The following is a 16,375-nucleotide window of genomic DNA, read 5'->3' on the forward strand; positions in this document are numbered from 1 at the left end:
GGATGGTACGACAGTCGTACCAATGCCGGCGTCTGAGAAAGTCATTCTCCTGGTACAACTGCTGTACCAGCCGGCTTCGAGAGGTTAATCTTCTGAATTAATTCAACAGATTTATTAATCTGAGAACTAGGTGTGCTTTGAATAAGAGTATGGATTTTTGGGGAACTGCTTTAGTGAATAAATATTTGAAACAGTGTGTACAATAATGGTGCTTCCAACTGACATTCTCTACTTGAAATTTTTGATTTGGTATCAAATTTAGGTTCACACAAACTACTCTGCCTGACTTTTATTTTTTGCACAAGACATATGTGTTTGCATATGACATTCCTAATTACAAAATATAAGCAGTTGCAACTTACATTGTGAATACAAATTTCACACGATATGCATTGCATGACTGTATCTGTGCCCATTTACTTTGTTTTAATATCGCTGACTCTTCTGTGTGTATTTTGTGCTTAACTGAACAAGATATAACCACTGCTGATACTGACAAATGCCCCACAATCATTTTCATTGCCTTGTTGAAAAATACTGGAAAGCATACAGCCTGATGACCTAGTGGCCATTGATAAATTAAAAATAAAAATAAAGTTCTTAAAACTATTGCCTATTTGAATAATGCTTATAATTTTCAGCAAAATCATATGCAAATTTTAAAATATTTTAAATGCATTTTTAAACATTTCTTGAAGACCAATTTCCTGTATTATGAGTTAACATTCTTCTTGACGTCTTGTGTAATTCAAGTGTGAAGAATCACAATATTAAAATAATATCACTCCTAAATTTTTATAAAGCAAGTCTTCCAATAAACTAATAATATGTTTTTAATTTTTTAAATTGATTTTCCAAATTGACAAAGACATCAAAGTTGTGTCAGCTAAATTGTTCTAGTATCGTATGGCAAATTAAACTTCCACATGGAAAATATATATAACTTTTTTTTTTTACTTTCCATTTTTATAATTTTTAAATGAGAATTATTTTAAGGTTTTCCAAAAACTTTTTGCTTTAATGTAATGTTATTTGAAAACAAGTTAACTTTTTAAACTTTATTAATTTTAGACGAAATTTTAAAAGTGCTATTTTCAAGACTAATACCAACGTTGGTTGATTACAAACGTATACTAATAAGATTGGTAACATTTTACATTTATAGTATAATCGCAAAAAATCATACACTGCAAATACCTACACAAAAATTACTTTGCGAATAATCTAAATTTATGCCAAAACTGTACAATTCTTTTCTTCCGGTTACTTCTAATTTAATACAATTCTAATAATAATAGTAATAATATTAACGTATCACTAGCATTACAAGAGAAAAATAAGGCAATAGGCAACATCAGATGCCTTTCCTGTTAGATTATGTTGAGTCATCAGCACTTTCATTTCAGTAATGTTTTTCTGATGATATTAAACGACCTAAACAAGTAAAAGGATTTATATAATTCCATTACTTGGCTAACAGAAGTTTCACGATATACTTTCACGAAAGCTCAATTTTAATATGCTATGAAATCTTATGAGTTTTATTTTCTGATATTTAAGAACTAAGTCCTTCAGTGAAATTAAAAACCAGATTATCGATACTAAAATAACTTTCATTACCTCAAAAAACAATTCTGCATTAACATACTGTCAATATCTCTTCCGTCTTTTAACGATACCATTTCACGGAGCTTCCTTTCTGGCATGGCGTCAACCAAGAGACAAATTCATGCCAAATATGTTCGCCACAGTTGCCAGAAAAACACAGTGGAGCCAAAGATTCTTTGGTGGAGCTTCCTTCATTTAACGCAGGCCGTTCCTTAGGGATTAAGAGCTTATAGAAGCCGCAAGGCTACATAAGCATAAGCAATTCGCATTCAAGCATTGATCTGATTGTAAGATTTTAGACTAAAATTATTTTACAACAAAAAATGACTGTTTCATCACAAAAAATGACGATAATAAATATATATAGGACGATAATAAATAATCCCAATTTTGATGAAATTTTTTTTTTTCTACTTTTCTTTTATTCTCCGCCTGTAAGAAAGAGGAGTGAAGAGACTCGTATCCGTACCTAATTTTTTTTTTTTTTTTTTTTTTTGCTGGACATCATATTTACTTTTTATGACGCTGCTAATTTATGTTTAAAAAATCACTTGTTGAGTGATGTCAGCAATAGGATTTGGAGATGAACTTGTTCGTGATTATTTAATATTCCGTGGTTTTTTTTCCGCTTTGAAGGCTTTTGACAGCGAAGTGAAAGCTGATAAAGATAGAGGATTTAGGGTAAATCCATATGTATATATTTAGCGTTGGTATAAAATATATAGTTAATTAAAAATCATACACCTGAGATATTCACTACCTTTTTAAAAAACATAGATGAATAAGAATTTAACTGTGTAAGGAAAACCAATGAAGCGCAACCTTTGTATGTGTGCGACTTTACTGAAAAATTATTTTATTTTAGAGATTCTTTACCGCTATCTTAATGAAACATTGAGCTCAGAATTATAACAATATATAAAAGTACCATATTCTTTACCACCTTTCATATATACCACCTTTTCTCTCGAGTTTTTTTATCATATGATTTATAATGTAACAGTGTATAAAAAGGAACGTGTTTTGTGCAAGTAGCAAGAATATTATTGAAATTGATAATATAATAGTATTAGTATGTCTTTATATGTTATTATATTGAATGTTATTATATGTTATTATATTGAATTTAATGTGCTATGTTTATCTTTTAAGTAATATCGTCAGGAATATTGTCTTGAAAGTCATGACACAGTTTTTCAATGTTCTTTAGAGATCTTATATTTATGTAAAGAATGATGATTAGTTATTAGTGATAACTTTTTACTTTCTTTTAATGAGCTTCGTAATCCTTATTCACAAAAGAACTTAGCTTTATGGGCAAACAGCTAAATAATGTGCTGACTTACGGTCTCATCTGAATTGAGCAGTATACCTGGAAAGAAACTTTGAAAAGAGCAAAACAAATGATTTGTTTTGCTCTTTTACAAAAACTGAACTTTTGAACTTTTAATTAAAAGTATATTTACGGGTGCCACTTGGCGAAAATTGGCGATTTTTGGCGGTACATGGATACCGAGTTTGTGCAATTCTTTGACTTGTTATTTTGGCTTTGTGTATCGCCACTTCAAAAAGACAAAATAACAAATCAAAGAATGGCACAAACTCGATATCCATGAACACATTGACCTATTTTCACTTAAAAAAAATCACAGAATCACACAAATTAGGCATTGCGCACATCCTTGACTTTATCCATGAACATGTCGACCTATTTTCACTTAAAAAAAATAAGAGAATTTTCAGAACTTGGCTCAGCGCACTTCTTTGACTTTGTCCATGTACACATCGATATATTTTCACTTAAAAAGTCAAAGGAGCACTCAGTTCTAAGTAAAAGTATATATACGGGTACCATAAATGAAACTCGATTACCATAAATGAAATGACTTGGCGATAAACGAAACAACTACTTCGTGATAATACAAGGGGTACCCTTCAGTCTACTCTAACCCAAATGAATCTCAGTAATCATACTGGAACTGTATTCTATCCTGATAACATGAGACTACATGCAAGTTTGATCACCTGACAAAAATTATTGGAGTTTGCATGAAAATTGTTGCCATGTATATCATACTCTGCTGATCTTCTACTATCAAACCTTCACTTGTTTCACTCTCTTCAAAATTTCTTTTATGGTATAACTTTCAATTCAGATGAGAAAATAAATCAGCACCTTCAGCTTTTTGCTGATGATGCTAGGTTCTTTTTTAGATGAGGAATTATTCATTTAAAAGAAAGCAAACAGTTATGGAATAAAATGAGCAGTATGCTATTAACTGATCATTGGTGTTTATGCAAATAAAGGACCTTTAAAGAATAAAGAAGAAATGCATAAACCTTTTCAGACAACCCAATATTATAACCCACCATGTATTTTTCTGTTGACAATTTTCAAGCAGTAAAATTTGTAGGAAAATGGGTAAAAATATGTGAATAAATACATATGTATAATTTTAATAAGGCATTTGTTATACATTTTTTGGTATTAATTTCAGTTATAAATTTAAAAAGTTTCATCTGACTGATTACATAAATTAAAAATTAAATTTTACATAAAAATTGTTAAAACAGAAAACATGCATTATTAATAGAAAGTTCTGATACTTTCTGACTATCTGCATTCTGATGAAAAGTCATCAATACATTGTCAAAAAAAATCTTCCTTTAGCATTCTTTATGGCCTGTAAGTTTTGTTCTATTTATAATGTAATAAAAAGTAGTACTTTATAACAAGAAATGTTATGGTTTTTAAAGAAACACTAAATTGCCGATTATACATCCTTTTGCAGTCAGTTGCTGTAGTCTTTGCACAGATTTTTACAATATTTAATAATTTATTTAGGAATACAATTTCACATATCTTTGATGAAGTGTATGCAGTCAGTAAGCATACCATTTGATTTATCAGTTTTAAATAGTTAAAACAAATAAAGCATTTTCCATGATTATTGTTACTACAAAATGTTTAAATGACAGAGATATATGTTTTTGATGTCAACTGCAGAAAGACTACTTCTTTAAAAGATGTAATTTAATATTGAAACTAAAGGTGTAAATAATTAGAAAATGCCAAAATTTCTGAAATGCTTGTTACCTAAGAAAGATTGCGTGTGTTTTTGAGCCAATTATTTAAATAGTAACTGTAAAATGTAGAGATAGTTTACTATTGCATAATTGGGTGGCATCACCATCCAGTGTAATCTGTTTAAAATGTTTGCTTCAGTTACATCTTTGACAGTTTGAAAGCATTAATCACTATAATTTAATGCTTAAATTGTTAATAAATTATTTAAACAAGCATCATATAGTTCTAATTTATTCTGTAAAGTCAAAAAAATGCTTTAATAGGTAAGTAGTTATTGAATAACTTAAAATTCTAGAATATAGCACAAGTTTATTCAGTAATTAATACATATGAATACATAAATAATATGATTTAAAATATTATTATTCATGCTGTTTCTCAGAATATTTTATGCAAAAAAGTAAGAAACATTTAAATTTTTCCAGAGAACAGGGCATCTTAACCAGCAGAATAATATTCGGAACTAGGGGAAAGCCAGTTCTATTAGAGGGATAACCCATTAGCTAGGGGAGGCAATAGTTAGAAGTTATTTGGGAGAAAGGGTATCAAGGATGAGAGAAAATAATGAGACAGAACTTGATGGTGGACCCAGCAATGGGCTGCTGCCAATGGGAGGAGTTTTTGGATGACTCATAACTACGGGCAATTTTAACAGCAGTGTGTAGGAGTGAAAACAAAGAGAGAAGAGTTCAACACTTTCTGACCAAGGCTTCCTGCCAGTATAACTCTACTTGCTAAGCAGAATGTGACAGGGATAAAAAATTTCTCCCAGATTTTGGTTGTAAACTGAGAGAAAAGTGACAATTCTGTGCAAGTGACAATTTCCGTCTCCCGCATTTAGTTACGTCCTTCAAAAGAGTTCCACGTCTAGTATTATTGGTGAACAAAAACTGTATCCCCGATCATAAATTCATTGCACTTCCTGGAGGAAAAACCTTTGATTTGCGAGTTTGGGCTTTTCTGTCATCTCAATTTTCATCAGAGCCCTTGTTTACTAGAGCAAGACAGGCATGTATTCAGAAGTTAAAATTGGTTTTTAAGGCAGACTCATTATTTAAAAGAAAGTTTTTGAAATCCAGAAAATTTGCTTCTGAAATTATGGTTTTTAATTACATAAAAGAAATGGTGGCTGATCTTTGGAATATGGTAACTGGTAGTTTGGCGACATTTTGGAGGCGATAAAGGTTACTACCTAGGACTTTGGTAATAATGTGAGAGGTACTCAGTTCCGATTACGCATTATTTTGTGTGAGGGAAATGAGAGATCATGAGATATGTCATGTGACATTAATGGACGAATTACAGTTCTTTAATCGGAAAAGGGAGGAAATTTGGAAAACTGTAGTACTATATTATTTTGTATTAAGCTTCACTGTGTGTTGTGTGAAATAGTGGAAGTGTGCGTGCCATGTAATGAAGATTCTGAAGATTAGGTAAGTTAGTATTTTTAATCATTTGAGGATATTATTTTTATGCATTGTTCTAAATGTAAGGAGTAAATAAATTAATATGGTATTATTGGAAAATTGTTATTAGCAATGATTTAGTTTAAAGTAATTAGGATTGTAAACTAAATTTTATTAATTTAATGTATGTGCTTATTTATATTTTAAGTAGTGTTTTTAAATTTAATTATATTTTAATTTAATGATCGTGATTTTGAGAGTTATATGTTTGTAGTATTTTGGAATACGTTTGAGTAGAAGTAAATGTGCATGGAAAGAATTTAAGTATTTGACACCAAGTATTTGTAATCATTTTTAATATTTTGTTATAAATTCATTGGTGACGTTTATAATAGATAAGGTACTTTTCCGTTTCGCCGGCGCAAATCTCGCCAAGCAGACTTTATTGGCGACAACATACAGTATACACATAAAAATATTTAAAAAAATGTTAGTTCTAAGAATTCCTTTTTTGAAGGCATAAACATTTTAATATCGCTTAAAATTTTATAAAAAGCCGATAAATAAAGACAATAAATTTGTAAAAAGACATTAATTTAAGAATTTACTACGCTTTCATGGTTCGACATCCTGATTCGCCGGTTCATATCGCGTGACCCAAGCGATCTCATCTCACGTAAACTACTCTCTACAAAAATCTAATGCTCTCAGTAATTATCTACATTAATTTCAAGTTAAATCTTAGTTTAGAACACAAGTTTAAATGCAAGAAATATTTCAATTTGTACGAATAGCTTACTCAGAAATTATGTAAAACTGCAGTGCTTTACTTCGCTAATGCATTCTCATTAGAATTGATGAATTTAACCCTTGACTTTACCTTTTCTATATTTTCGGCTTCGGGTAAGCGCTGTGATTGCATCCTAATTGACTTGATTACCGAAAATGGCCTTGGACATAAAACTGAACTATCTGATAAAAATTCTATGTAATTATATGTCAGTATTGAAAGAAACAATCAATCTGATAAGAAAAAGCTGCGACTTGTTTTGAAAATAAGGCGTAAAAGGTTACCAGCGAGAATATTCCGTTAGGCATCAGTTGTACCATTATTCGCGACTTTATCGCCGGCAAAACGGAAAAGTACCATAGATAATTTAGAGGTAAAAGTTTTTGGATATTTTATTTATTTTATACGTGCAAATGTCCATTCTTGGAAAGGGTATATACTTTTTCGCGATCAGGTAATTTCATATATGTCCTTTTTACCAAATTTAAAGATTCACAAAATTTTCATGCATTTTCGTGAAATTTTTCTAATTTACGAGAAAAAAGCAGTGTACATGGATATAGTGAAGGGTGTACGCAATGCCATTTTTGTGCAATTCTGTGATGTTTTTTTAAGTAAAAATAAGTCGACGTGTACATGGTTTAGTGATATTTTAATTAAATGATAGTTATTTTGTGAATTTTATATTTGCAGGAATTTGGTATACGTTTCAGTTGAAGTAAACGTGTATGGAAATAATTTAAATATTTGACACTAAGTATTTGTAACCATTTGTAATGTTTGCGGTATGAATTCGTTGGTGACGTTTATAATATAACAGATAATTTAGAGGTAAAAGTTTTTGGATATTTTATTTATTTTATACGTGGAAATGTTCGTCCTCGGAAAGGATATATACTTTTTCGCGATCAGGTAATTTCATATATGTGCTTTTTACCGAGTTTAAAGATTCACAGAATTTTTTTGCATTTCCGTGCAAATTTTTGTAATTTATGAGAAAATAGCAGTGTAGATGGATAAAGTTAAAAGTTTGTGGAATGCCATTTTTGTGCAATTCTGGGATGTTTTTTTAAGTAAAAATAAGTCGACGTGTAAATGGTTTATGTGTATGTGCTATTCTGAAAAACGCGCAAGGAGTTTGCGGTTGTGCACTTTTTCCCAATTTTGCAGTTAATATTTGTCATGATTAAGCAGTTTTGTTACATAAAATTTCTAGCATAAGTGTAATTCGGCTAGTAGATTGTTGGAAAAAGTGTTCAGTAAATAAAAAGAAAAGAAGCATGTCTTTACTTCGTGAAGACAAAATGGCGGCGAAAAAAAATACAGGGTTGCTGTAGCAGAGTTGGTCGCCAAAGTTTCGCCAAAAAATCGCCAAGTTACCATAATCCAAAGATCAACCAAATAATGATATGTAATTTAAAAGACTGAAATAATTTAATGTAAGAGTTTTAGATTTAAAAATTTGCACACACAAATGATTTATGAGATTTTATAAGGTTTTATTTCATAAATAACTTTGATTTTTAATATTGCATTTTAACCTATAAACATGAGTGGAATATGAAAAAGTGATGAATATATAAGAATATTGTAATTATCACTAAGTTTTCTTATTGAATAATAATTCTGACAGTCCAATGCTATAAGACTAGGGTCTAAGTTTGCATAAAAATTTCTCTGTTAAAGAAAAGAATTTAAGTAATTTCTGCAGCCTTTTTGTCAATACATTAAAGATTTTTTAACTAATTACACATCCTCTCTTGCAAATAGAACCATCATTAAATCCCTTTTTTATCTAATCATTTGCTGAATATTATCATGTATATAGATTGACTTCGTCTTTGTAACCGATAATTATTACTTGCAAATTATTCTCTTGCTGGTGAACAATTAACAACCCTTTCTATTGCTAGGTTAACAATCTTCGCTCTCGCTACCGCCTACCTTACGGAAATCGACGTAAAATGCTGGTACCTGGGCTGATTCTGCGCATGCGCGCACGTAGGTGGTGTGAATAGCTTCTTGGCTATTCGCACCGTCGGTTTGCAGTTAATATTTGTCATGATTAAGCAGTTTTGTTACATAAAATTTCTACCATAAGTGTAATTCCGCTAATAGGTTGTTGGAAAAAGTGTTGAGTAAATAAAAAGAAAAGAAGGTACTTTTCCGTTTTGCCGGCGCAAGCGATAAAGTCGCCAATAATGGTACAACCGATGCCAAACGGAATATTCTCGCTGGTAACCTTTTACGCCTCATTTTCAAAACAAGTCGCAGCTTTTTCTTATCAGATTGATTGTTTCTTTCAATAGTGGCATATAATTACATAGAATTTTTATCAGATAGTTCAGTGTCTAAGGCCATTTTCGGTAATTAAGTCAATCAGGATGCAATCACAGCGCTTACCCGAAGCCGAAAATATAGAAAATGTAAGTCAAGGGTTAAATTCATCAATTCTAATGAGAATGCATTAGCGAAGTAAAGCACTGCAGCTTTACATAATTTCTGAGTAAGCTATTCGTACGAATTGAAATATTTCTTGCATTTAAACTTGTGTTCCAAATTAAGATTTAACTTGAAATTAATGTAGGTAATTACTGCGAGCATTAGATTTTTGTAGAGTAGTTTACGTGAGATGAGATCGCTTGGAGTTACGTGATATGAACCGGCGAATCAAGATGTTGAACCATGAAAGCATGGTAAATTTTTAAATTAATGTCTTTTTACAAATTTACTGTCTTTATTTATTGGCTTTTTATAAAATTTTAAGCGATATTAAAATGTTTATGCTTTCAAAAAAAAAAAAAAAAAAAAAAAAAGAATTCTTAGAACTAACATTTTTTAAAATATTTTTTATGTGTATACTGTATGTTGTCGCCAATAAAGTCTGCTTGGCGAGATTTGCGCCGGCCAAACGGAAAAGTACCGAAAAGAAACATGTCTTTACGAAGTAAAGACAAAATGGCGGTGTGGGGGGGGAAATAAAAAAAATAGAGGTTTGTTGTAGCAGAGTTGGTCGCCAAATTTTCGCCAAAAAATCACCAAGTTACCATAATCCCAAGATCAACCAAAGAAACATGTCTTTACTTCGTGAAGACAAAATTGCGGCAAAAAGAAAAAAAAAAAAAAATAGAGGATTGCTGTAGCAGAGTTGGTCGCCAAATTTTCGCCAAAAAATCACCAAGTTTCCATATTCCAAAGATCAACCGAAATGGCTGGACAACTCTCATTAAAGGACTCCAGTATACTCTGGCTAAAATGAAAATTTATCTCAAAAATTGAGAAGTGCTGGAGCCTATTGCTCTGTATTACTTTCGATGTAAAATGCTGAAGTTGCTTTGTTTTTTTATTCCTTCTTTTTTGTTTCTTCTTTCTTCTTCTTCTTTTGTTTCTTCCTTTTCCTTTATTAATAGACATAATTTCTTGTTCAGTTACAAAATTCCATTGCTTAAGTCTTATAATTTGCATATCGAGAATCCCCGCTAAATTATCATTTGAAATTTTTTGTTCTCAAAAACTGTCACTTTCTTTACTATCAGTATTGATATTTTCTACATTTAGAACCATATTGCTGATTTTGCTGTTAGTAAGTTGATTGATGATTATGGCTTTATCTTTACAATGAAAACCTTCTGTTATATCATTATTTATGGCCACTTCTCCACATTTCTTCACAGATTCCAGTAATTGGAAAATTGTTGGAAATTTCTTTTTATTTGCAATACCTGACAACCTTCAAATTTGTGGCTATCTTCATGAAGCTTAGTGTTGCAGTGTATCTTGAGATTGGTGACTAAAGACGTGTTGTCCCGTTAAATTTTGTCTTGCTTCTATTGCACTCTGAAGTTAGGCCTAAATCATATTAGTTATGTATTATACTTGGTCTGTTTCCCACACATACTTTAAGCCGTCCCAAATAAATTCCCATATATACTTAAGGGTTACCTAGGTCCGACACTAGATGTTTCGTGGCCCGGTGTAGTCTTTGCGAGTCTGCTTGCTAAGTGCCTCTGTAAATTCTAAAAATTTTGGATCTCATTGCCTTCCCTAAATTCTAAAAAATTTGTCATCCCTTAATTTGTTGCTCAGTGCTTCTCTAACTTCTATAAATTTTGCCTTTTCTAAATTTTGCCACACGAGCTCTGACGCCCTGCCAAAGCTTATTTGAATAATAAATCAGTTATTCTCAATTCAAAAATCACTAAATATAATCTTTCTGCCTATCATTTACAAAATCTTTATTATTATTTTTTTCTTTTGCATAGGGAAAGAAATTGCTGTTTAATTTCTTCTTGTCAACACACAACTCTTTGCAGTGCAATTAGCAGAGTGTGTAATCACCAGCAAGCGTAATGTTAACATAAAAGGTTACCATTCTCTTTCGTATTCGATAACTAATATTAAAAAAAAAAGTGTTTAGTCATTGCTGCAAGAGTCATTTCTCAAGCAGCCATGTGTTGATAATCATGCGTGATGAAAGCAAATAATAATGCAAGTAGTTGACATCAGAGAAATAAATTATTTACTAAGTGTAAAATGGATGATGTTTTGATGTGGAATGTTTCAGTTTGAGGTGTATGCCAAGTGAACAGGCAAGAGCCAAACTATTATCATACAAATATATGTTAAAATGATTGTTTCTTCAATAATGAGGTATTTTATCTAGTGCCAAAGTGAAATTAAGAATCGGGACTCTCCACATTTTATTATGAAAAAATATCAAATGTGTGCATGTAAAGCATATCAAAAAATTTATATATATATATATATATATATTTTAAAAAGCGTGGTCTGGAGGTCTAGATAGATGTTAGATCATTACAGACATTGCATTTCCAGATTTCGGACTTCGTAATGTATCAAATTGTTATGTAACTTTAGTGACCAGTTACATGCCAAATTATTTTTCTTATAAAAACATTATTATTATTTGAGAAAAAATAAATTATGATAATTATAGAATTTCATTTAATAGTTTCAGTTAAAATATATGGATACATTATTCTGAGATAATTATTTAATTTAACTGAGATATTAAAGTTATATACTTGAGTGCTTTAATTTTTCTTTATACCTATGCATATTTTCACATTGTTTCTTGCTATAATAAACATTAAAAAAATTATGTATAAAATATTGAAAAGAGATAAAAAATTATGTTTTAAAATTAAACAAATTTTAAAATGTTTTATTTTTTATTGTAGCCTGATCGTATTGTTGAACATCTGAGCAGCTGCATCATCAATTTAGATTTAACAACATTAAGAGAAGCATGGGCGCATTTGGATCAGCGATTTTTTTCGAGATTGGAACATTCTTTTTTAGGTACTGCCAGGAAATTAGAAGTTGCTTTGCTGCGAATGTATCTGGTTACTTGTATTTCATCTGGAAGACAAGATAAATTGTTGGACTTTTTTGAAAAGATGACTCCAGATTTACAAGGACAACCAGAATGGAAGGACTGGTTTGGTAATTTTTAATTATGTATTATGATATATTGCTTCCTATCAAAGTGCTGTTAGATAGCAAAATAATATCTAACATATTTGCTGTTAGATAGCAAATAAAAAAATTACTCTTTATCTAAGATCCTGATTTGCATGACTGCCTTTATCTAGTCATGAGATTTTTTATAATTCCACCAAATCTGAATGTTGGCCAAGATATCATCCATTATTCCAGTAGAAGTTCAAATGAACAGTTGCTTTTTATTTAATTAGATAATAAAGATATGCAAATTACAAATATAGCATATAAAAAACTTAAATTTCTTATCATAATTTTTAAAGTTGCATTGCCATCGTTTCTCCATTCTTGTTTTATATGTCATGTGTTGTAGCTTTTCTTATGCTTGGATTCTGTAACTTCGAAAATACTCCACTTGCAGTCCCAAATGTTAATCTTTTCTTTTTTTTTTTTTTTTCCTTTTTTCAAAATCTGAGGAAAAACTCAACTCTGACTGTTCTTAAAAGCAAGCTCTTCAAAATTACGTGTTATGTTTAATAGAGCTAAGTGCAAATAAAGCAGCAATTTTGTATACACTTTAATGCTCTAGTGATGACATTTTTAAAGGATGATGGTATTGGGTATGTAAACTGGCATATCTAACTTACATGCCAGTTTATATACTCAGTGCTGTCATCCTTTAAAAGCATAATGAATCAAATGAACCTGTCATTGCAGAGAAAAAAGAAATGCCATTGCTTTTGTTGCAAATGCCAAAGTACCTTCTTATAAGAGGAAAAGCGTATATTGGTTGGAAGAAGTGAAAAAGAAAAATAGATCCTTCTTACTAACAACTTCTTAAATGAAAATAACATTCAAGGAAACAACGGGGAAAAGTATAATCATATCTCAAAGTTTTCAAAGACTCATTTGAGTATTATTATGTGGATCCGAAAAGAAGGTGTCTGATGATTTCAAATAGATTCTAAATGTAGTCAGCATGAACAAAAAATCACCCAGTTTGAATCAAAAGTAGGAGATCCTTACAGATTTGACATCTCATAGTGAGCTAAAAATTACATGTCAAAACCACTGTTGAAGTTTCAACTGTATTTGCAAAATATATTGAGAATCATATCTGAGAGAACAAAATTAGTATTGCTGCCTTTCTCAATTGTATGAAGTATGTGTATGTATATGTGACATATTTACAGATACCAAAACAAAATATACTTGGTTTTGCTTAGGCTCAGTGGTAATCCAAGTTTGTCGAAAATGTGGTGGTTCAGCAAAACATATCATCTCATATCAATAAATCAAATCAATAATCACCAATCAATAAAATAAAAATGGATTTAATTAAATATAAAAATATCTAAATTTCTCACAACTGCGTCACACCTTCCATTGAGCTACTGTATCAAATCTCAGCACGCACTCAATAGCGCTCTCAGCGCCGTCTAGCATTAGGCAAGTCTTACCATTCTCCCCGCTTAAACTTCCATGGAGTTTACATTTCAATTTCCAGGTATTCAAATAAATTCAAAGTCACTAAAATTACACTAAACTAAATATTAAATTGGTAAACTATTAAATATAAATAAAAGTTTTTCAAGTTCATTCAGTCTTTAAATGGTAGAGGAATAATTTTGTTGATGGCTCGCCAAAGAACACCTGTAGAGGTTTTAACTTCAACTACTCTGACCAGATCATCAGCTACAGGATACACTTCCCAGAAGAATCTGGTGCAGTTTCGTTTGCTCTCATCTATTTCAATCTGGATTAATATCTGCAACAAATGCTATCGGATTCGTTCTAAATCTGATCAAAAGAAGAAATAGGTTAGGCATAAAATTAAGTTCTGTGTATAAGCAATCGTTCAGAGATAATTGACCTTTTGCATGCGCCGAAGCATCAAACACAATGCGTAATTTGCTTGTAGTCTTATCAGTACGTATTACAGCTCAATGAGGTAGATAAAATGTATTTTGGCATAAATTTACTTCATCAACTGGGACAGTTCAATAATATTCTCCGAAAGATAATTCTTTAGAACAGTGTTATATTCACAAAAAAAGGACGGGTCATTTTTAAAAGATGATTTCAATCTCAAAAATCTTTTCATTGCTATCTGCTCGTTATTTTCTAATAATGTCTTCATATTTGGTTTCCAGGGCAGTTTCACTTTATATCGTTTATTTTGATATGTAATTCCGGATTCAAATTCACTCATTATTTCTTTCTCAGTGGATTCTATTTCAGCTACTTCTGCCTCGATACCCAAATTCCCTAAATCCCAAAATTCCTTGAGTTGATCGAAAATATTGGATTCGTTTACCATAACACTCATTCCAAATGTTTCATTTAAGTTCGTATTTTGGCCTTGCAAACACCACCCAAATATTGTTTCAACTGCAACAACGGTTATTGTAAATGAATCCAATATTTCTGATCAACTCAAGGAATTTTGGGATTATGAAAACAAGAAATTGGAAATTTTTCGGATGACAAGGGTGTTATTTGGGGTGAGATCTAGCCCGTTCCTCCTTGCAGCCACAATCAAACATTACTTGAAAAGGTACGTAGATATATTTCCTCTGACTTTTAAGCATCTTAATGAATCATTGTACGTCAACAATTTTATTTGTGGGTAAATCACTGTTCAACAGGCTCTAGAGTTGTAAAGAGAGTGTAGACATTCTAAAAGAGGCAAGCATGGACCTTCGAAAGTGGAGAACCAATTCTCCTGAGCTAAGTAAAGAATTTAAACTTCAATGTAGATCAGGATGAAGAGTCTTTAGATACAAAATTGATAGCTTTAAAAGTATTGGGAATTGGTTGGGATGAAAAAACTGACACATTTTATTTCGATACCAGAAATCTGGAAACATTTCTTTTAAAAAGAACTAACACAAAAAGACACTTACTCCAAGCAGTAGGTTGACATTTCGATCCAGTAGGTTTTATAGGACCGTATACTATTAGAGTTAAGTACTTGATACAAGAAATTTGGTGTTTAGGGTTAGACTGGGATGAAAAATTGCCCCAACAGTTAGAAATTGCTTGGAATAAATGATGAAATGAGATCCAAGATGTAAAGGAAATAATTATTCCCCGATATTATTTTCAAAATTCTTTGCCCAGTCATGCAATCACTATTCAATTACACTGTTTTTCAGATGCATCTAAGAAAGCTTATGGTACTGTTGCGTACTTATGCATAGAATTAAAGAGTGGAAATATCATTTCTAGGTTTGTAGCATCAACGAGCAGGGTAGCTCCGTTAAAAACCCTTTTGATTCCTAGATTGGAACTCGTGGGTGCACTTTTGTCTTCAAGATTGAGGAATAAAATTGTAACTGCACTAAGTTTTCCGGTTACTCGATATTTTTGGAGGGATTCCTCAATAGCTTATTACTGGATCAAAGGTGATCCAAATAGACATAAGGTGTTCGTGAAGAATAGAATAAAAGAAATGCAAAAATACAGCAATCCAGAAGAATGGCATCATTGTATAGAAAAGAATAATCCCGCCGATTTGATTTCTAGGGGTTTATCCTTAAGCGAGCTCAAGAATAATCAGCTCTGTGGCTGACAATGAATAATACAGCATGGCCATCCTCCTTAGAGTTAATGGAAGAAAGCGAAATAGATGTCGATAAGTTAGAGTTTAAGAAGTCAGTTGTTGTAAATGCAACTGTTGAAAATAGCCAAAATGAAAACGATTTGATCACAAGATACTCCTCATTCAGTAAATTAATTAGGATAACTGCTTTATGTTTGAGATTTATAAATAACTGTAAAGCAAAACCAGAGTTTAGAACAGACTTCATATGTGCTTCTGAGTTAAGACATGCTACCGAAGTTTTAGTAAAACTCGTACAGTCAACTGAATTTCAAAGGGAAATAAAGTGCTTGAAAAACGGACAATCTATTCTAAAGAATAGTAAAATATCATCTCTGAACATATTTTTTGACAAAAATGAGGTACTGAGAGTAGGAAGAAGACTGGAGTATTCTGAGTTTTCTGAATTTCAGAAA

General features: G+C 31.2%; 1 protein-coding gene across 8 annotated transcripts in view; it reads left to right on the top strand.

Moving 5' to 3' along the window:
• Nucleotides 1-2,089: 2,089 nt before the first annotated feature.
• The window catches only part of LOC118196257 (WD repeat-containing protein 91), a 151,213-nt gene continuing 136,927 nt past the window's right edge, over nucleotides 2,090-16,375 (top strand). For 3 of the 8 annotated variants that reach the window (XM_085813797.1, XM_085813796.1, XM_085813795.1), the window contains exons 1-2: nucleotides 2,090-2,289; nucleotides 12,094-12,358. In XM_085813797.1, coding sequence (XP_085669923.1) covers nucleotides 2,170-2,289; nucleotides 12,094-12,358 — 385 coding nt within the window. In that variant the 5' untranslated portion in view covers nucleotides 2,090-2,169. The remainder of the gene's footprint in view (nucleotides 2,290-12,093; nucleotides 12,359-16,375) is intronic. The other 5 variants (XM_085813791.1, XM_085813792.1, XM_085813793.1 and 2 more) reach the window with 3 other exon arrangements.

The sequence above is a fragment of the Stegodyphus dumicola genome, chromosome 3 (assembly GCF_044657685.1).
Source record: "Stegodyphus dumicola isolate Sdum_Otavi_A_Nest chromosome 3, ASM4465768v1".
NCBI classification, from domain to species: domain Eukaryota; kingdom Metazoa; phylum Arthropoda; class Arachnida; order Araneae; family Eresidae; genus Stegodyphus; species Stegodyphus dumicola.